At 47.0% G+C, this 22,642-nt stretch overlaps 1 protein-coding gene across 1 annotated transcript in view; it reads left to right on the top strand.

Moving 5' to 3' along the window:
• The window catches only part of Cul4a (cullin 4A), a 40,589-nt gene that overhangs the window by 677 nt on the left and 17,270 nt on the right, over positions 1 to 22,642 (top strand). Inside the window, exons 3-9 of the mRNA XM_040733592.1 lie at positions 9,364 to 9,467; positions 14,602 to 14,671; positions 16,427 to 16,500; positions 17,149 to 17,311; positions 17,664 to 17,753; positions 18,750 to 18,832; positions 21,830 to 21,897. Of these exons, the coding sequence (XP_040589526.1) occupies positions 9,364 to 9,467; positions 14,602 to 14,671; positions 16,427 to 16,500; positions 17,149 to 17,311; positions 17,664 to 17,753; positions 18,750 to 18,832; positions 21,830 to 21,897 (652 nt within the window). The remainder of the gene's footprint in view (positions 1 to 9,363; positions 9,468 to 14,601; positions 14,672 to 16,426; positions 16,501 to 17,148; positions 17,312 to 17,663; positions 17,754 to 18,749; positions 18,833 to 21,829; positions 21,898 to 22,642) is intronic.

Genomic DNA, 22,642 nt, shown 5'->3' with positions numbered 1-22,642 from the left:
GGGGGAAAAGCTGCGGCCCGAGCCTTCCCTAGAGGAAGCCGCGAAGCCCTCGGTCAGCAGGTGTTCCAGCGTACCGCCGCCCTGGATTAGCGCTGGGTGTTGAGGCTTACATCAGGCTGCTTAGGAGGTGTAAGTTTTCCCATCGCCAGGAGAAAGGAGGTGTGGGGGCCGAGAGCCACAGGGCTCCAGCGATCTTCAGTGTTATCAGAACGCCAGATTGTTACACATAAAACTCAGTATGCTAGGAGGATCCCAGTGTCGTCCCGTCCCCCCCCCCCACACACACACACTGTGGTTTAATTGAGGATCCCAGTGTCGTCCCGTCTCCCCACACACACACACACTGTGGTTTAATTGAGGATCCCAGTGTCGTCGTCCCCCCACACACACACTGTGGTTTAATTGAGGATCCCAGTGTCGTCCCCCCCACACACACTGTGGTTTAATTGAGGATCCCAGTGTCGTCCCCCCCCACACACACACACTGTGGTTTAATTGAGGATCCCAGTGTCGTCCCCCCCACACACACTGTGGTTTAATTGAGGATCCCAGTGTCGGCCCCCCCCACACACACTGTGGTTTAATTGTTGCAAATAAGGTTTGCAAACAGATTCTGGTAGTTTTAATTTAAAGATGGTCAGTGTCTACAGCAGGGAAAAAAATGGTCAAAAGTACATGTTGTTTCAGGCTGACTGTTTCTGTCGTGGTTTTATACAATAATGTTCACTAAATAGTTTATTTTAGGTCATGATAAAGTATATATATAATTAGTTACGCTAAAGTCATGAACTTAGCGGTTTGTTTTATCCTGGTTGCAAAGTGAACTTACCCAAGTTACAGAAAGTACAAAAAGAAGAGTGGGCAGTGGTACCCAAGGGAAATGGTTACAGGTTGAGCAGTCGGGATCCAAAACTTCCCCAACCCAAAACTTTTAGCGTGCACATGAAAAAAGATCCACGGCTGACCTCATCTGACTGGCCTCAGACAGAACACAATGTATGCTAAAACTGTTGTATAAAGTTACTTCAAGCTAGGGCCAGTGGGATGACTCAGTGGGTAAAGCTCTTGCCGAACAAGCTTGGCAACCAGTGTTCGAACCTCAGAGCCCTCCGAGAGGTGGGAGAAGACTGCGGAGAGGAAGTCCTTTGGCCTCCGGTCCCCCATCGTGCACACACTGTGGTGAAAAACTTAGAAACAGACCTTCAGATTGTGTTCAGGGTGTATGAGATATGAATTAATTTTGTGTCTAGACCTTATTCCCCCCAATAAATCATTATGCATATTCAAGTATCAAATTCAGGAGAAAAAAATCTGTAATCCGAAACACTGCTGGTCCCAAGCATTTTGGGTAAGGGGCGACCAACCTATAGTGATAGGTTGGGGTACATGTGTCTGTTCTTTGTCTTAAGTTTGTGAGCTGATTGTGTATTGAGGGTGAGGGTTTCTTAAGGTTTTATTTTGTTTAGACAGGATCTCACTGTATAGCCCCGACTGGTCTGAAATTCACTATGTAGATCAGGTGGCCTCAAACTCTCAGAGATCCACCTGCCTTTGCTCCTGAGTCCTGGGATTAAAGGTGTGCACCACTTCACCTGCCTGAAATTTTACTTTTATTATTTTATGTGTGTGGGCGTGAAGGCCGGGGCAGGCCTGGAGGCGGAAGTATTGGATACCTCTGGAGCCTGAGCATAAGTGGTTGTGAGCCTCTTGACATAGGTACTGGGAACCAATCCCAGGTCCTCATGTCCTCCAAACCACTGAGCCATGTCTCCAGACCTCTACCCACCCCCTTTGTCTTTGAGTGAGAGTCTTGTTACACGTGCTGGCTGACTTAGTTGCTTGCTATGTATTCCAGCCTGGCCTGTAACTTGCAGCAATCCTCCGGCCTCAGCTTTCCACATGGTTGAATGCACCACCATGCCCCGATATTTTTTAATCAGCTTTTTAAATTGTAATTTACATATAACTTGTGTTCCAGTAGGTTCCCCCCCCCCTGGGGAGGGAGTGTGGAGTTGGCTGGTTTTATTTTTTAGAGTTTCACTGTGTAGCCCAGGCTGCCCTAAGTCGAGGTGATCTTCCTGTGGGTGACAGGTTTACACTGATATACTGGCTGTTCCAGTAAGTGTTAGTGGCCTAATACGCAGTTGTTTGCCCCCCCCCCCGCCCCGCACCCCATGAAAATATAGACTGTTTCCATCCCCACGAAGAACCGTAGCCCCTTGCAGCCATCCCTTCCCATCTCCTGCCTTGGGCAGCCCTTGCTCTGCTCTGGATTACTCTGCCATCTCTAAAAGGAATCTTGCATTTGTCATCTCGTGTTATCTGACTTTTATTTGGAATAGTGCTTTGCAGTTCACATGTGGTGCTAACAGTTTAGTGTTTTGTTGGTTTTGCTTGTTTGTTTTGTTTTGTTGGTTTTTAAACTTTTTGAAATATGTTTTTACTTGAAGTAGAATTACATCACATCACTTTTCCTCCTCCCTTCACCACCCCCAGCTACCCTCTCTCAAGCCGTTCTTATGTGCCCCCAAGTGCATATTATTTTTATTAATGAGGAGTGTGGACATGGTACAATTGGCGGTTTCATCAGGTAAAGGACATTCGGGTGTCCAGTGGGAAGCATTGCCAACAAAGCTGCTATGAGCGCTGGCTACAGCTTGTGTGGGCATGTGTTCTCCTTCCTCTCAGGCAACCGTCTCCGAGGTCTTACAGAAACTGCCTGCCTTTCAAAGTGACTGTACCATTTTGCATTCTGCCAGTGGTATAGGGTCCTGTTTGCTCCACATTCTCACCAGCATTTGGTGCTGTCACTTTTACCTGTGGTTTAATTTACAGTCCCCACTAATATTAAGCATCTTCTTATACATTTATTGCTATTCTGTACCCTTTCTGATGAAGTTAACTATTCAAACCTTTTGTCTACTTCCCTGCCTCCTCCCCTCCCCTTCCTTCCCCTCCCTCTCCTCCCCTCTTTTCCTCCCCCTTTTTATCTCACAATGTAGCCCACTCTGGCTGCAAACTTAGAACCCTTCTGCTTCAACCTCCCAAGTTCTGGCATTACAGACATAAGCCAATATGCCCAGCTTCATTTTCTTAGATTATTTTCCTATTAATTGAATATGTGGGTTTAGTCTGTATTCTTCCAGAGCTGCAAATATTTTCTTGTAGTCTGTAACTTACCCCTTAACTGATCTATGTCTTTTGAAGTACAGTGATTTAAAATTTGAAATCCAGTGTATCAGCTGTTCTTTTAGGTTGTGCTTTTAGTATCTGCCTAAAAAATAAGAAAATAAACTTTATCATAGCTGGGAAAAATAGCATACTCCTGTAGTTACAGCACTCAGCAAGCAGAGGAGGTCCAGGGATTCACGGCCAGCCTCTTCTAGCCAGCTACGTCTCACACACACACACACACACACACACACACACACACACACACACACACACACACACACACAGTGCTGGGCACTTTGTTACCCAACTGCCTTTCTCAAAGACAAGACCAGCTGTCCGTCTAGGAGTGGGTGTAACGAGGTATTAAATCAGGAAGGGTTGGCCTCCAGCTTTGTGTTTTTCCACAGTTGTTTTAGCTATTCTTGGTCCTTTGTATTTCTTTAGGAATCTTAGAATCTGTTTTCTGGCTTCTTCCAAGAAGCCAGCTATGGTTTTGATTGGAATTATGGTGACTCAATTAGACCGTTTAGAGACAACTGACTCAGCCTTAAAGACAGATAGATGACACTCTGTGGGGTCTTTTTAAATACTTCTCAGCAGTGTTTCTCGTTTCTTTTGTACAGATGTTACAAACCTTTTGTGGAATTTTTGCCTTAACTTAAGTTCTGATTTGTCATTCTTACTGTTATATAGAAATATGTTGATTTTATAGATTGAACTTTTCCTTCTAACTTGGCAGCCTTGTCTGTTTGTAGATTCCCTGTAGATCCTATTGGGCCTTCTACCCAGATGATCATGTGTAACTAGAAAGCTTTTTCCTTTCTAAATTTTGTACCTGTTATTTCTTTGCCTTGTCTTGTTGTACTGGCAAGAGTCTTTGGGAAAAAGCAGAAAGCAGGCCACTTGTCTTGCTCTGGGTCTCAGGAGCATTTTATTTTACCACTGTTGATTGTGATGCTACCATGTAGGAGAATCCTTTCTGCTCCTAGTTTAATGAAGTGTGTTTCTGCATCTATTGATATGTGGGCGCTCTCTTAGTTTGTCCATTATGTTCATTAATTTTTTCCACTTTCAAGTATAAAGACAGTCTTGCATGCTTGGGATATATCTTAGTTGGCTAAAATGTTTTTTGTTTGTTTGTTTGAGACATAGTCTTAGTACGTAGCCTTGGCTGACTACTCAGTATGTGGAGTAGACTGACCTCAAACTCATAGAGATCTGCCTGCCTCTGCCTCCTGAGTGCTGCAGTCTGCCACTGTGCCCAGTTCTGTTATCTTTTTATATACTGGACTAAGTTGTTAATGTCTTGTTCATTTTGTCTTAATATATTATTTTCTTACTATATCTTTGATCAGGTTGTGTGTCAAAGTAATGTTGGCCTTATGAGTTTGAAATGATTCTCTCTTCCTTGTATACAGTTGATGACATTTCTTTTTAAATGTTTGAGGATATTCCCTAGTGGAACCATTTTGGTTTTCATTATCATTACCATTATTATTATTACTATTATTGTTATTGTGTGGATGTTTTTCCTGTGTGTACATTTGTGTACCACATTCCAAACCTAGTGCCCACAGGATGGAAGATGTAGAATCTCCTACAGCTGGGGTTACAGTCAGTTGTGGATTGCCACATGAGTGCTGGGTGTCAAACCTGGGCCCTCTGAAAGAATAACTCTCACTGCTGAGCCATCTCCAGCTCCATCTTGGTTTTCTTCTAGAAAGATTTGTAAGTGATTGGTGATTGTCCCAAGTCCTCCTGAGACTACAGCCCTCTGTCATCAGAGTCTAACCTCAGCCATGCCTTATCTCTATTGTTGCCACTGGTGTGAGTCCCCTCACATGCTGCCTTCTTCCTAAGGGGCAGTGGGGTCCTTCTGAAGGCTTGTGAAGCTCTGCCTCATCTCTGGACACAGGGGATCTTTGTGATGACCATTGTTCTGTCCTGACCTGCTGACTCTGTGTTCCTGGCTCTGGTTGCTCCCCCTGCCCCCATTAAGGAGAATTTGATCATCTTTGATTGGATGGTCAGCATTATACGTTCTGACTGGCATGACAGGTATTTTTTATTACTATACAGTTAAATTATTTGGAGACTGTCTGGTCTTTTTAAGTCTTGCTTTTAGAATCCGTTAGGCTGGGCCAGAGCATTGCTGTAAGCATCCATGACCCCACCACCCAGGCCGACCTTCCTAAGGGCCTGACTGTGGTTTCCAGTTGTCCAGGTCCCTTGTGAACTCTGGCACTGTTTTCTCCACCCTTCTAGATGGTTCTTTCCTTGACATTTTACTTTCTTCACCCCAGGTTAGTATCTTTGTTGCATATTGGGGTGTCTGGAGACTTTAACTTGCCTGCAGTCCCTCGTCTCCTGGGCCCAGGGTCCTGTATGCAGACTGGAAACTGCTTGGGAAGCTGCAAGAGCTGGGACCTCCCAAAGATCAACCTCCAGCCATTGTCAAGGTCCCAACACTCTTCCTGTGCTTTGTCTGGGTATTTTGGTGATTTTGACCAAGAGCAAGAGCTGTACAAAGTACCGAAATACTCGGAAGTTTTATGAAATGTGTCTTGCTACTGAAGCTTACCATCCTGTTGCCTAGACACTGCACTGTCCAGTGTTAGCTGTCCTAGCAAGGACTTTTTCATACCACATGTGCAGTGAGACTTCACACTTCCAGGCTCCTCCTTCCCACTGGGCATCCATGGGGACCCATCCCCGGGCCTCTGAAAAGCAGTGTTACTGAAACAGCTTGGGGCTGCCTTTGGCTTTGGGCAAGCAGTGTGCTCACCTGCTCCTCTAGCTTTGTTTGCAACTGTACTTCACACTCTGCCTTAGAGTCTTAGCTGAAAGCTCCAGTTGTTACCAGGCTGGAAATTTTTAGTTTTGAAGTCTGTGTAAACATCGGGGCCCATTGGTCATGGCTCTCTGCTCAGCAACTTGTCTGCTCGGTTCCTTGGATTCCATTGGTCAGTTCCTGGGTCAGAAGTCCCCTGGCTTCCCACCTTCTGTGTCTTCCTCCTCTGAGTAGGATGCTTTTGAGGTGCAGATCTCTTCTCTTTGCTTTTAAAGACGTGAATCTGAACTGCTCAGGATTATGTGCATCTGTGGTTTATATACTCGAGTTTTATCCTGTGTGCACTACAGTATTTCCAGGAGCCATCAGAGGAAGGCCCAGTGCTGAGCTCAGCCTGAGAACAAACTCCTCAGAGTGGCCAGGTTCCAGGGAGAGCCCGGCTCTAGGCTGGAGTGCACAACAGGGTGAAAGGTTCGCTCCTGTCAGGCATGTTACTCAGGAGAAAGCAGCGTGATCTTGTTAGAACTAAGTGTTAGGACTGGCTAAAACTGGTGTGGGAAAGCCAGGGAAATGGTGGGCAATCAGTGTTGTTTTATTTGAGCTGTTCTATTACCAATGAAGACTTGGGGTCAGATATTGAGGTGAAAACCTGATAGAACACACACTTCCTAGACCAAAAAGGAAGTTCAAAAAGTTCACAAATCTCCCAAGTCCCTCCCTATTCCTTCCTGTGCCTCTTTATCCGTAAGCCAGGTCTTCTGTGTACTCTGACAGATGCTCCTCAACTAGCCTCTGGCTCTGCCCCGAGTCAAGGTTAACTTTATTAACACTGTCTTGGGGTGTCACTGTGATCCAATATCCTGCAACAGATCAGTATTGCTGCTTTGTAACCACTTCGAGGATGCCCTACACTAGTAGAGAGTGGGTTTACTACAGAGGCAGAGAATATACCTGACTTGCCTGGCCCCCAGCGGCTGCCCTGGGGCTGCTCAGCACTCTGCAGTTGTGTGTGTTTAGCTCTTCCCTTGGTCTTCTTGAGGGTTAGGTCAGCATTAGATTTGATAGTCAGTGCTAGACACATGTCTCCTAGAGTTTCCTGTGGCCTGTCTCTGAGTCCTGATCTCATTCCACATTGTCATTTATTTCTCTCAGGTGGGCATCTAGAGGGGTCCAGTATCCCAGCGCTACTCCAGGTGGGAATGGGAGAGGTGAGGAGGAGGGGTAGGGAGACAGCAAGTCTGTATGTGACCATCCTTGCCACAGAAAGTGCCATCAGTCATGCCTTGCTGGTCTTCTGCTGTGAGTTCAGGGTCATCCTGGCCCCCCCCCATACCAGTATGTCTCTTTGTAGCGGCTGGTTCCAGGGTAACTAGGTATGTGTGCAGCTTGCTGCAAGCTCGCCAGGCAGTTGGTGCTGGTTTGCCTTTGTGTCCTTTTTGCCAGTGAATCTAGTGACACAGTCCACGATTCCTTGCTCCTGTTTTCTGTGACTTCAACTCCAGCACAGGAATCTGCATGAGTTTGAATTTAATGAGCATCAAAAGAGCCCTGGCCTCCAGCTTCCTGCAGTTCCTTGTGTCATTTTGTGGGGACTAGACAAGGCCACAGGAAACATTTTGTTTCAGCAGCAGTAAAGACATGCAGGTGACATTAGGAGCACAAATGGACAGCATTGGACACCACGGCCCATGCTTGTCAGCACTCAGTGCCATGGCCCAGGCACAGTCGGTTGGTCACAAAGTAGTCTGCTGTGGGGAGTGACCCTTGGCAATATGTGAACAATATGTTTAGGAATGAGTTGCTATGAGGAACAGCTGTGAGCTGGTGCCAGCAGACTCCAGAATCTCCACATCCCACCTCTGCTTGCTGGGCCAAATCTTGCTCCTCGGAGGTAACTTTTAAATGCCCACAGCACACTGTCTTAGGCTGACTTGACCCTTCTTGCATCAAGACAAGAATTTAGAAACAGTCTTAAAAGCCATGTGTGGTGGTACACACTTGTCCTCAGGCTTACAGCAAGTCAGCACTGCCTGTGGGTTGCAGCCCATTTTGAGGTGTTCTTAATATTAAAAACAAAACAAATCTCAGGGTTTCATGTCAGTAGTAAGTGACAGTGACATGTCACAGCTAGAAAAGTGCTGTAAGGGTTATTGACTTTACTCGGGAGTCAGCACTCAGAAAATGCTCATATGCTGGGACTGCTGGTGCACTCGGGAGGCAGAGACAGGAGGAACTCGGGTGAGTTTGAGGTCAGCCTATTCCATATATAGCAAGTTCCAGGGAAGCCAGGGCTACAAAGTGAGGGTATCTGAAGAAGAAAAAGAAGAGAAAATGGTCCTTAGAAATTGCTGTCCTATGAAGGACAGTTTGTCACACACACAAACTCGATTTTTACAAAAACAAAGTGGGCAGGCATCAGGCATGCAAAAGTGACTGAGTACTTGAATACGTGAACTGGCTCATGATCTGGGGCAGAACCTCTGCTATAAGATGTGGGGCCACTTTGAGGGAAAGGGGCTGGTGGAAAGTTCCTCCATTGTTCTAAAACTATTATGGTAGAAGACATTTCTTCTTATGTTTCACACGAGTAAGATTTGAGAGGGGTTTAATTAGGACTGGTGAGAATGTGTGCATATTCCTTTAGTAGGTAGAAATATTTAATTTTTTTTTCTCCTTCAAAAGTTGTTTTTCACCAGGTGGTGGTGGCGCACATCTTTAATCCCAGCACTCTGGAGGCAGAGGCAGGCAGATCTTTGTGAGTTCAAGGCTAGCCTGGTCTACAGAATGAGCTCCAGGGCAGCCAGGGCTACACAGAGAAACCCTGCCTCAAAAAAAAAAAAAAAACAAACAAAAACAAAAAAAACCCTGTCTTTTCTTCATTAAGACAAAACAAATGAATTGTAAATCAATCAGTAAATAAACAGGGTCATCACAGCTTGGCCTGTGTCACTCAGGAATCAGTTTTCCACCTTCCGCTCCATAGGTGGAGGCCCTGCCAGGCTTGAGCAAGAGTTCTGCTCCCCTCTGTCACTGCCTGGTTCACATGACCATCTTCAGGGTAAATAAATGTATGTCCACCTAGAGAATCAGAAAATGGCCACAAGATCCAAACCTGCTTTAGTGTCCTGGTACTGTTGTGCAGCCTGATAGAGAAGCCACTGAAGTAGGGCAAAGCTGGAGACTTGAGATGCCAGCCTCCGAGGTCCTGGGGTGCCAGGTGTAACCTCATGAGCCCCTCACTGTTGTCCATTGCCATCACTGGGCTGCGCGCAAGTGCGGTAAGCGCCCACAGTTCTGGGCTTGCGTGTAGGTCATTTGAGTACCAGGTGGCATCCGCACTCCCGGCTTCTGAGAGCTTTGACCCTCATGCTGAGCAATCATCTTTCCCTTTGTTGTAGGCTGTTGAAAATCTTTGTTCCCACAAAGTCTCCCCGACGCTCTACAAGCAGCTGCGCCAGGTCTGTGAAGACCACGTCCAAGCCCAGATTCTTCCCTTCAGAGAATATCCTTTTTTTGCTTTGCTTTTTTTGCCTCATAATGTTTGTTTATTACACAAATATTTTTTTAAGTGAGATAAAGAGCTAATGTTTCTTAATGTTCCGAGGAATAAGTTTTAAATCCTCTTTTATAGAACAAAGGGCCTAAGTTTGTTTCATAACTCATTACAATAGAATTTTAAGTGAAATTTGCAACATCTAAATTACTGATATGCATGAGGGTAAACAGTCTCCACTTATGCGACTAGTTGGAGTATTTAGGGAATTTTCTGAAAATGCCTTAAAGTTTAAATTCCGTCCTTTAATAAAAACTGTCTGTATTCATTTTCTATACTATGTGACAAGTCCTCACAAATGTGACTCCTTCAAAAACACCCATTTTATTGTGGAGGGTGGTGTCTGGCAGGAATCAGGGCACAGTCCTGTAGTTTGTCTGCCCATTGTCTCACAGGCCCAAGTCAGGGTGTCCAGAACCTATCATCTGGAGGTGGGGCTCTCCTGGCTCCCACAGGTGGGTAGCTGTGGGAATCAGGTCCCTACTTACCATCTGGCCGTAGATCAGCTTAGCACGAGCACTGTGCTCAGATCCTTGCTGCATCCAATTTCTCCTGGTGGATTGTGTGCTTTTGTGGGCAGGCAGGAGAACCTGCCTGTCTGGTCTGAGACTGTACCTCAGAGGAGTGGTGGCTGTGGTGCCCAGCTGAAAAAGGGACTCATTCCGGCATGTGCTGTATGTACACAGCACAGGGCAGAAGGCAGCTTAGGGTTTGTTGCCTTGTCATCTGGTGACTCATGCCCACAAGGGACATCTGTATGACCTGACCTCAGGCTGGTCCCCAAACCTGTTGCCAGTTTTTGGACACAAATGTCATGTGTGAAGCTCATGCTGACTCTTTGACTCCATGCTTTCATGTATAAAACAAGTCCCAGAACCTGCCTACTGAAGATTTTCTCCTGGTTCAGGAATCCTTTGCCTCCTGTGGCTCACTCTCATCAAAGGAAGCATGGTCCTGCCAGCTGTGCAGATCCTGATCCCGCAGAGCCGCAAACAAGCAGTTCTGCTGGACGTAGAGGCCTTGATGGTCTAGGTCTCTACCACATGGGCTTCTGTCAGGAAGCCTCTGTAGTCTCTGGCAACTGTTCTGAACTCACAGCTGAGAGATTGTACAATGTGATGGTGACCACACACCTAGAGGAACCTTCCAGCACACACTCTTACCTCACTCAGGAGTCACCAGTGAGGCATATGTCTGCCCCTTTCAGAGCACTGGAGGAGCCTGGCAGCCTAGGCCGAGATGATTACCTACGTTAATTATCCTCCTACCAATTAATCCCACTCTGTGGGTTGACCAAAGTGGTCACATATTTAGCAAGCCTGTGTTTCCAACCCCATGTCTTGATGGATTATAGAAAAGTAACCCTGCAAGGGATCACAGCCCAGAGCAGAGACACTGTTCCTTGGTAACAAACCAGGATTATAAGAGTCGTGATTTGTTTTACAGGAGGCAAAAGGAACTAACACATTAGATGTCCTTAGTGACTATGTGTCTTGAACCCAGACACATGCAGCTAACAGCAGCAGAGCAGTAACCAGGCAGAACCCTGGCCGGGGCTGGGGAGGATAGCACTGCACTGGGCCTGAGGGAACGCTAAGTGTGTCCTTAAGAACTGTTCACAGCCTGGTGTGCAGTCCAGGTCACAGGCTGCATGTGACTCTGGGTATGCCGCCAAGGAGGTGCACTTTAAGCTGCACAGCTCTCTAAATTACTACAGCTTTCTAAGCAAGAGCTCAATCAAACTGTCATGTGAAGATCTCCTGGGCAGAGTGATGAGTTGGCCTAGAACTCTGGCCAGCATGCAGTCTAGAACCTTCACCTAACAAATTTCCAAAGCAGCTGTTATGTGCCACTGGGCATGAAACTAGGTCCTGGAAACAGTACTGTGAGTAACAGGATTCCGCCTTGGAGCTTCCCTTTGGTGGAGATAACAAAGATAGTAACAGGATTCAGCCTTGGAGCTTCCCTTTGGTGGAGATAACAAAGATGGGCGTTTGTGTAACAAAAGACCATGTGCACCTGAGGAAGCCCAAAGAGGAGCCAGCGCAGTTGGATGGCCTGTGCGGAAGCATGGCGGGCAGAGTGAGAGGATCCCATAGCCAGGAATCAACAGTTGCTGCCACAGGCTTCCGGAAAAGAAAAGAGGGATAACTCACCTTTGGCCTGCAGTGGTGCAGTTTTGGACTGATGGGTTGACCAGTGGAGGATGGTAATGACACGGCCCAAAATAGATCCATGTTAGATGATTTTCTCCACCTGACTGAGATGCTGAAGACAAGCAGCCAGTGATTCATGAGTGCAGCCCCTGGGCCCTGGGGATTGGCGCTGCAGACAGCAGTGGACACCCTCTGCAGCATAGGTCACTGTGGGGTTTTTATTGCACCCCGATGGTGCAAGTCACTCACAGGGACTGACATGAGACAGGATTGGCTGCCTCAGCAGAAGCCACGCAGCCCCTTCTGTCACCTGTGCATCTCCTCACTGCCTAGAGTGACTCACCTCTGGCACTGGTAGCCTGTAAGCCCTGCCTCCTGGAGTTGACTGAATTCTTGCAGGCTGCTTAGGATCTTGGTAAACCCTGCTCTGTGGTACTAGTTCACTCTTTGGTACTTTTTTTCATGGAAAATATCAAGAAAAGGTTGATCTGGAGGCCTGTGTGAGTTACTTAGCAGAGCTCTTTTCTTAGAGAGCATTGACAGTGGACCCTTGCACCTTAGAGATGCTAGACCAGGAACAACAACTCCGGTTGTTGGTGACACCTGAGCTGCCAGGTGTTTTAAGCGTAAAGACCCAGCAGGCGCACTGCCACACAGCTCCTACTGGCCAGCATGAACACAGCAGGAACTTTGCAGGTCGTCGTCAGGCTTGTGGCATCTCTCAACCTGCTGAGTGCCCTGTGACTGACCTTTATCTTGCTTTGCACAAATGGTGGTCTGGTCTGGTCTGTGTGTGTGTGTGTGTGTGTGTGTGTGTGTGTGTGTGTGTGTGTATGCATATATATATATATATCTTACCATCATAGAAACATTCTCCCAGGGTAGCGTGCTGACAGTTGAGCTGACTGGCCTTTCCTCTGACTGTCTAGATGTGTGACTATGCTTCCAGAGACCTGTGGTTATGGCCAGCTGCACAGATGTGCCTGTGTGTGGCCTCCCTGTCTCCCTGAGCATTAGCTTCCCCTCCTGAGGCTGGGCCGGCACCTCCTGCCCTCACCGCTGCCCTTGACTGGCTAGAGATCTGGTGCTGCTCTGCCCTGGCTGTGGCACACTTAGCACGTTTCTCCTCCATCTGGGTGTGCTGTGTTTCCTCATGTGAGCTGAGTGTGAGTGGCCTGCCGCACTTGAACTCATTAACGTGGGTGGTGCTAGTTAAGTGGCTGACAGCACTAGAACACAGGACACTTGGTGCTTTCCACCTTCAGGGGCTGCGTTTTCTGTGTTAGTAAGCTCAAAGATCAGATGAGAACAGTCAAGAAAAACCCTCCTCTAGAAACCCACATTCAGTGTCTTCACGTTTCTAAAAAGTTTAGTCCAGGGGTTGGAGAGGTGGCTCATTGATAAAAGTATGTACCACTCTTGCCAAAGACCCGTGTTGCATTTCCAGGACCTATGTCAGGCAGCTTCCTTGAGCTCCAGGTGATGTGACACCTCTGGCTCCCATGGGTACTGGCCCCAGCACACATATACAAATAAAAAAAAAATCATTTGGAAAAAAACTGAAAATTTAAAAAATAAGTTGGGCTGGAGAGATGGCTCAGCAATTAAGAGCACTTGCTGCTCTTGTAGAGGACTGTTTGGTTCCCAGAACCTACACAGTGGCTCACAAACATCCATAATTCCGGTTCCAGGGGATCTGATACCCCTTTGGGCTGTCTTTGGGCACTATACACATATACATATGCATGCATGCATACATACATACATACATATGTACATACATGCATACAATTATGTAATATCGTAATAGCAAGTTCCAGGCCAGCCAGAGTACATAGTGAGATCCTATCTCAATAAATACACACACACGTGTGTGTGTGTGTGTGTGTGTGTATAATTATATATGTATGTATAGTCTGTCCTAAGCCGTGTATACTGGCACAAGCCTGTAATCTCCTCTCTGAGGACAATGAGGCAGAAGGACCTCAAGTTCAGCATTAGCATAGATTGTATGTCAAAATCCTGACTCAAAAACAGACAAGCACAGTGTGGTGGCTAGCACCTGAAATCCCAACATGTGGGAGACGAGGGGAGGGAGATTGCTTCATTTTAAGCCATTCTTGGCTAGAATGAGACTCCCAAAAGCACACATTCAGGCATACATATGCACACTTAAGAGTCTAGCAGAGTGTGTAATTTGGTCATAAATACAACTTTGTGTTAGTGTTCTAACACGGTTTTTCCTGGGCAAGCTGCTACTGCTCTCCCTGTGATTATATACGCTTGTTGACTGTGGCACACTCAGGCCCCATCAGACACCCGCTCGAGAAGCTCCATCATGGAGTTATGCTATGTCCTGGCCTCAGCGGGTGAAATCCAGCCACCCAGATGAAGCACTTACGCCTGGTTATTTGTGTCAGCTGGCAGGAATGGAAAGTAACCCTGCAGAGAAGAGAGGAGAGAATGGAAGCCAAGGTGGAGCAGTGAGAGACAGCTCCAAGGGGATGGGATGAGTCAGGTAGGTTACTACAAAAGGAAACGATGCGGCAGTGGGCAGGGTTAGGCCACTCGTGGGTTGGGAGCTGCAGGTCTGTCAGTCATTTGTAAACTGGAGACTGGAGCTCTTGAGACCCAGGCGCTAGTAGACTCCACTGGTAAGAGCTTTCTGCTTTGTAGATAGGATGAGGCAGTTCCCTCGGGTGTCTTTCATACCTCGTGGTACCATTGCCTTGGGACTAGGTTTTCACTGTGGATCTAGAGACACGAGTGTTCAGACTGTAGTATGATTTACACTGTATAGTGGTTTGATGATCCGACTTTCCGTGTTACTAGAAGGACATCTAGCAGGGAAGGGTGCTGAGATTAAAGTGAACGTTGCAAAAATGGAATGGACTGGTGTGTTTGAAGTTTCCTTAGCAGGTCTGCACAGACTCACTAGACAGCGTCTTATTTCTAAAGAAGATTAACACGTGCTGGCAAGACCACTGCAGACAAATGGTAAGTTTGCAACCCTCCGTTGGCCGGTTCTCTGTCGATACCACTGTGAATGCGTGCATTGGCTCGCTCACACCTGCCCACCTGTACTCTGATTCTACAGCCTCTTGTAGACAGATGTAGTGATTTCTTCACACCTGTCTTAACCTGCCTTCCCACCAACTCAAGGCCTGAACGCAGGGACCCTTCACCACAATTGAGCGCTAGAGTAGGGTGGGGAGGTGAGCTTCCTCACACTCTTCCAGGAAGGGGTGCTGGTCACGTCTGCCTCTGGGTCAGCAGTCAAGTGTGTACATAGGAGTCGGCCTCCTAAGTTCTCAAGAGGTTCCAGGTGTGTAATTGCCGTTTTACCTGAATCTAGCCCCTCACTGTAGTTAGATGGCAAAACCTTACATTGTGGAGGTGTCTAATTTGTCTTCCCATACATGAGTTTTTGTGTGACCCCGTTAGTGACCTGTGAGAGAAGATCGCGTATATGGCTTCTTCAAGTAGACTGAGTGCTTGCTTGCTAACGATGAGGAGCAGGTGATGATAGTTTTGAGCCATGTGGGTTTGAAAACAAGAATGTCCATTAGGGAAGGTGTTTTCAGATGTCAGCAGTCTCACCAGACGGTGGGATCAGTTCCAGCTGGTAAATCAAGGTTCAGCGCCAAAGGCAAAGGGCAGCTCGCTGCCTGTGCTTCTGCTGTCCTGGCAACAAAGTTCTCTCTAGAGTCCAAGCCTCGAGACCATGTAGCAAGACTTAACTGTTGAAAATGTAAGTGATCCGGCGGTGGTGGCACAGACATTTAATCTCAACACTTGGGAGGCAGAGGCAGGTGGAGCTCTGTGAGTTCGAGACCAGCCTGGTCTACAAGAGCTAGTTCCAGAACAGTTTCCAAAGCTACAGAGAAATCCTGTCTCAAAACACCGCCCCCCCAAAAAAAGAAAGAAAATTTAAGCGATAGTGGTGCAGCCTTTAATCCCAGTCCTTGGGAGGCAGAGGCAGGCAGAGCTCTGTGAGTTCAAGGTCAGCCTAGTCTACAGAGCAAGTTCCAGGACAGACTCCAAAGGTACAGAGAAACCCTGTTTTGGAAAAACCAAAAGGATGGAGGTAGGGTGGAACGGAGGTTCTGTATGAGCCTGTAATCAATATTTAGGAAGTAGAAACAGGAAAATAAGGGAATTTAAGGCCATGAAACCCCCCCCCATCTCAAAAAAAAAAAGACTAGTGATCAGCCAACTAAAAAGTGTCATTGTGAGCTGGGCATTGGTGGCACACGCCTTTAATCCCAGCACTCGGGAGGCAGAGGCAGGCAGATCTCTGTGAGTTCGAGGCCAGCCTGGTCTACAAAGTGAGTTCCAGGACAGTCTCCAAAGCTACAGAGAAACCCTGTCTCGAAAAACCAAAAAAAAAAAAGTGTCATTGTGTCATCAGTTGGGAGAAAATTAAATTTCAAGTCCTTGAGGTTGAATGCTTTAAAATCCCTGTAGTCTGGGCTGAAAAATACCAGAAGAAAAAGTCAAATTTATAAAAATGGGGGACTTGATGTGAGAGGGTTTTCTATCAAGAGGTGATTGCCACACTCAACACACTCAAGACAGCTAATATAGAGTGGCCCACACAGTGTGAACTTGGGTCAGCACGTGACTGGGGGAGTGCATATGTGAGGGGGTTGGGGTGTAGGGGAGTGGGGATTGGCGGGGGCGGGAAGAGTGTGTGTGGGAGTGGGTATGTGGGGGGAGTGGGGGTGAGCGTCACTCCTTTCTGGTCCTCAGATCATGATAAGAAGCATCTTCCTGTTTCTGGATCGCACCTATGTCCTGCAGAACTCCATGCTGCCTTCTATCTGGTGAGTGCCCTCCTGCATCCAACAAACCCTGCTGTCCTCTGTGTTAGAGCAGTAGCTTCACAAAGCCCTTCCCAAAACTCCCGAGCTACAAGCTGAGGAAGTAGGATTGTGGAACAGAGAGAACGTTGCTGGGCACAAACAGGACAAAGGAGTCCAGGGGGAGGAGACACCTTGTGGCTCACCCAAGAAGAATGGTGAGCCATGGTCAGAGGCAACCGAGTCACACAAAAGCAAATTGATTGTTGCATGCCTGTGTGACACGGGGAATCTCATTACCTCTTCAGGTGGTCAACTTGACCAATTCAGGAAATAACCTCGTTGAGGGTAGACATGTAGGCTTCCTGGACTGGCCAAACAAGCATTCATGAGAGGCTTTTCAAGCTCTGGATAAAATAGCAGTTGTGGCTGGTGCATGTGAAGCATCCATTGCTGACCTAACTTTTTCTTTGTTTGTTTCTGGTTTTTCAAGACAGGGTTTCTCTGTGGCTTTGGAGGCTGTCCTGGAACTAGCTCTTGTAGACCAGGCTGGTCTTGAACTCACAGAGATCAGACTGCCTCTGCCTCCCCAGTGCTGGGATTAAAGGCGTGTGCCACCACTGCCTGGCTGCTGACCTAATTTAACACCTTGTTCTGCTTTGTGCCTGTCAGGGACATGGGCCTAGAGCTGTTCAGGAACCATATCATCAGCGACAGGATGGCGCAGAGTAAGACCATTGATGGGATCCTGCTGCTCATTGGGCGTGAGAGGAGTGGGGAGGCTGTGGACCGTAGCCTGCTGCGCAGTCTGCTAAGCATGCTCTCGGATCTCCAGGTGAGTGAGGCCACCTGCAGGTGCCTACCCCAAAGTAAATGCAGGCATCAGAGTTGTAAGTGGGGGATAGCATCACCAAAGTATGAGTTGAAATGGGATTCTCTAGTCCTTAAGGAGAGAGTGCCTGAGGCTAACCCCACACTACACATGAGCCGCAGAAGCAAAGGTTGAGAAGTATAGAAAATACACCATAAGCAAAAGTAAAATCAGTTACCAAAGTTCAAAGGCTAAATAAACATTAGTGTTGAGAGCACATCTGCAGCCTGCTCCTGCTGGCTCAGAAAGTGGGGGCATTAGTGCTTGAAAAGGGAGGCTCCTGCAAGAAGCTCGTCAGTAACTGCTCATTCCCTAGGTGTATAAAGACTCGTTTGAACTGAAGTTCTTGGAAGAGACTAACTGTCTGTACGCCGCAGAAGGCCAGAGGCTGATGCAAGACAGGGAGGTGAGATATGCGACTGCATTTGCTTAAACCCACTCCTCACAAGCCGCTCACAAGGACTGCCACTCCTTCCTGTGCACACACTTAGCAAAGTCTCCTGAAGTCCTCAGGGACAAACTGCTCCTGTAGAAGTGCACTCTTTTCCCTTAAGACATTCTTCCTTTTGTTTTTCCTCCTTCCCTAAAGTAGTTTCTGGAATAGCAAAGGAGCACATATCTAGACAAGAGGATAAAGAATAAATCCTAAATATGAAAGATAAATAATTAAAAGAATCAAACTTTGTCATCTGTAGCGGGGCAGTGGTGGCACACGCCCAACACTCTCGAGGCAGACGGATCTCTGTGAGTTTGAGACCAGTCTGGTCTACAAGAGCTAGTTCCAGGACAGCCTGCAAAGCCACAGAGAAACCCTGTCTCTGGGGGGAAAAATGTCATCTGTGAAAAGCACTGATAAAGAATTCTCCCCCAAAACTCCATGTAACGAAGTATGTAGTAGCAGTATCACCTGACCTGTTGAGCCTCTCTTATCCTGGAGTCCAATCCTAAAGGGAGTCTTGAATATAGACAGTCACCTGTCCAGCCTGTCAGAGGATGATTTATCTGCAGCCATGCTAGCAGGTGGCCCTGAGGACTGTTCACCCCAGACAACTGATGTCTGTTTGCAATCTCTGGCCACAGGGGAGGTATCACCTCTGACAAGCTTCGCGTGTGGGCGCCAGGTTGCCATTAGGCTTTGGGCTTTCTACCCACAGGGACCACTGGTGTAGATATCAAATCCCTCAACACTTTGTAGTAAGCAGCGAGTGTAACCTAGGCACTGATTTTAGAGGTGACTCCTGGCCTCCTAGTTGTCACTCGCATCTTCCTATCCTGCTCAACCCTGGAAATCTATTAAATATTGACTTGAATGTGTTTGCTGCTCTTCTTCAATTTTATCAGAAAACCGTCTTATGGATAATGTGAGAAATGTTTTTGTCATGATGTTTAATTTTTTTGGAAGGTTCCAGAATACCTTAACCATGTGAGTAAGCGTCTAGAAGAGGAAGCAGACCGAGTGATCACTTACTTAGACCACAGCACACAGTAAGCACTGTCCCTGGATACTTTTCAGTTTCTCACAGGCCACATACTTTCTTGCTGCATGTGGAAATTGCGGGTGGTGGCCTTGGCACACTCCTTAATCCCAGCACTTGGGAGGCAGAGGCAAGCAAATCTCTTGAGTCTGAGGCCAGCCTGGTGTATAGAGCGAGTTCCAGGACAGCCAGGGTTACACACACCAAAAAAGAAAAAGCAAAGAAAAAAGACCTTGTACCTCTGGTTATTCACCCAGTGCGCTCTGAGGCTGCTCTGCTCACAAGGCCATACTTTGCTTATAATCTGTACTTCTTACCACGTGCTATCACCAGTGGCCTGGTCAAGGACAGTGACACCTTAGCATCTGAGTGCTTTGTTCTCTTGACAGAGCTTCACTGAATGTGAGACTCTTCACTTACATGCTTTCTGTTTTTTAAAGATTATTTTTATTACTTTGAATTATGTGCAGTGCGTGGGTATTTGCATGTGAGTACAGGTGACTGAGCAATCCCACGGGTTTGCATCCCCTAGAGCTAGGGTGCTATGTGATTATGAACCATCTGGGGAGTGCTGGGTACTGACCTCTGCAGTGCACACTCAGCACTGAGTCATCTCCAGCCCCTAGTTACAAGGTTTGGCTAGACGTCTTGTGTGACTATATAATTGTTATGATATAGTACACTCTTTTCCTCTTTTCATCATCGTTTTCTTCTAGACTTTGGGTTGATGAGCAGCTAAGGAAATAAAGAGGAAGAGAGCATGTATGTTTGTACAGGACGGAGAGGGCATAAAGGGGACATAGTAAACCCATGTGAAGCTTCGGTCCTTGTGGGGCTTGGGACAAGAGGAAGGAAGGGGGGTCAAGATCTCAGGAGACAGTCGGGCTTTGGTGGTGCATGCCTTTAATCCCAGCACTTGGGAGGCAGGCGGATCTCTGTGAGTTCGAGGCCAGCCTGGTCTACAGAGCCAGTTCCAGTCCAGCCTCCAAAACAATACAGAGAAACCCTGTCTCGAAAGATCTCAGGATACATAGCAGGGAGTTCAGGAAACAGCACCTCTAAGAGGGTTGTGTTCTTCCTTTCCAGTGAGGGACCCCATGGGTTCTAGCCCAGAGCCAAGCCAGAGAATGCTGGGTTGCTTGGGGATGTCAGTGTGCTCGTCACAGGCGCATTTGATAGGGGAGAAGAGTCAGGAGGAAGCCACACCGGCCTCCCTCAAAAGGACCACTCACGTCTCTGAACTCCATTTTCATGGACGTTGGGATGTGAATCCTGCTGTGAGGTGTAAATAGGTTAGAAAGTTCCTTTTAGAGAGTTGGGCATAAAGATCAAGAGGCAGAAGCAGGTGGATCTCCATGGGTACAAAGCCATCCTGGTCTACATAGCGTGTTTTAGGCCAGCCAAGGCTACACACTGAGTCTCTGTCTCCAAAAAAGAAAAAGGAAGGAAGGAAGGAAGGAAGGAAGGAAGGAAGGAAGGAAGGAAGAAAGAAAGAAAGAAAGAAAGAAAGAAAGAAAGAAAGAAAGAAAGAAAAGAAAGAAAGAAAGAAAGAAAGAAAGAAAGAAAGAAAGAAAGAAAGGAAAAGATGACTTGCTGCCAAGCATGACTGCCTGAGTTCAATCCCCAGGACTCTTGAAGGTTCCCTGTCATCCACATGTATTGTGGAGTGTGCACCTTGTACAGTTTTGAAACACTGGTACTAGATACTGAACTCCAGTAATTGTCTGTATAAACTCTAAAATGGAGACTTGAGAAAGGTCTAAAGTTGATCATTCTTAGAATAAAACAGATTCTCTATGATCTTCTGAAAAGAAAAAAAATGAGTTATGAATAAGAAAAAGCCAGGAGGCTGGGTGTGGTGGGACACGCCTGTAATCCCAGCACTTGGAAGGCCAGACTCAGAGCTGACTTGGTCTACATAAGGACAGGACAGACCCTGTCTTGGGTAGGGTAGGGGTTGGGACAGGAAGACAATGTCTGTACCTGTGACTGTAGTGGTGAGGCCACATTTTCCACTGGTTTTGTGTGGGGCCCATGTGCCCAGACCTCATAGCAGGCTGTTTCCATGAACAGAAACCTGCCCAGTAATCATGGGGGTGGTCAGGGTGAGGAACGGAGCTGGAGGAGTGCGTCTCAAACCTAGAGTGAAGATGAGACAAAAAGTAGGTGTCGGCCAATCTCTCGAACCGTGGATTGTCAGTCTCTCCTGTGTTACAGGTGGGAAGCAAGTCTGAGAACACTCTGGGAGGCAGAGTAAGTGCAGGAAGATTGCAGGTAGTGATGGAGGAGAGAGGTCAGAGTCTAAATTGTAAGGCAGATGGTAGTTTGCCGCAGAAAATACTTAACCCTGTGGATTGTAGGCCTGGTGGTGCCACAGGATAGAGCAACCAAGCACCCTGCCTCGCAGGCCAACATGGCAGTGAACACAGAGATCAGAGTGCTTCAGGAGGCGTAAGCAATAGGACTGTAGACTACACTGCTAGCCGTGTCCTGCCAGCTTCTAGACAGCTTCACCAGGCTCTCTGCACGGTTCTAGGGTCACTTTATATCTGCAGTTCAGGAAGCTTTACCAAGTAACATCAAGGGCCAAGCCATGACTGGCAGAGGTAGAAATGAGAAACCAAGTTAGGACACCTGTACCTACACCAACCAGCAGGCTCCTTGGGTGCTCAGTCTGTGTTATTAGCAAGTTGTGCTTCAAAATGCTGCAAGAAGCCAGGTGTGGTGATGAATGCCTATTATCCCAGTACTGGGTAGCAGAGGTGGAAAAACCATGTGTTCAAGACCAGCTTGGGCTATGTATTGGGCTCCTGTCTCATGAAAGAAAAAAAGAACTGAAATGAAACCTAGCTTTAGAGTCATCAGCAAAAGTCAAGTTGACAGTTGGCATGAGGAAAGCTTATCCATTAGCCTCTGTCCATTTAACTGTAGGCTTCCTGCTGTGACGGAACTTTCACCTTTGCTGGCTAACCCATCCTCTGCTGCTGACACTGTTTTTCTTTTATAGGAAACCCTTGATTGCCTGTGTGGAGAAACAGCTTTTAGGAGAGCATTTAACAGCAATTCTGCAGAAAGGTAGGTTTTCCCATCATCTGTGAATTTAAACTGAATTCTAATCTTTAACTTTGAAACTCTGGAAGCATTGTACATAACTTCTGGAATTGTCATTTTTGTTAAGACCCTTGTTTAATGAGTGTGTTAGCCCTTAAGAGGACTATGTAGCTGAGAAAGCTGGGGTCACTGGTCTGCACCACCACACTTAGCTTGTCACTTGGACCTTTTTTTTTTGCTTTGTTGTTGTTTTTGTTTTTTGTTTTGTTTTTCAAAACAGGTTTTCTCTGTGTGGCTTTGGAGCCTATCCTGGCACTCGCTTTGTAGATCAGGCTGGCCTCAAACTCACAGAGATCCACCTGCCTCTGCCTCCCAAGTGATGAGATTAAAGGCATGCGCCACCAACGCCTGTCATCACTTGGACCTTCTTTAAAAACTAAACTTAAAGAGCTGTATGCTGGTGGTACTCAGCCTTGCGTGGCATACTAAGTACCTTAGAAGGCTTTGTTATGTGTGAAATAATTGTCCCTACTCATGGGCACCATAATGTATAATGCTTGTTACATGAAACAGCTCAGCACATTCATGCAGGGCATGACCATGGGTGTCTCCCTCCCATGCTGTTTCTTCACGTGTCCGCTTCACTCTCCTCTTGTAGCTCTTCATAAACTGGACACAGGGTTACCATGAGCATACACAGAACCTATGCTCTTTCCAGAGGCTGATTTTGTTGGAGAGGGATCGTCTTGGATCTGTTATCTTCAAAATA

The sequence above is a fragment of the Mesocricetus auratus genome, unplaced genomic scaffold (assembly GCF_017639785.1).
Source record: "Mesocricetus auratus isolate SY011 unplaced genomic scaffold, BCM_Maur_2.0 Super-Scaffold_100031, whole genome shotgun sequence".
NCBI classification, from domain to species: domain Eukaryota; kingdom Metazoa; phylum Chordata; class Mammalia; order Rodentia; family Cricetidae; genus Mesocricetus; species Mesocricetus auratus.
This window is presented reverse-complemented; position numbering and strand designations above follow the sequence as displayed.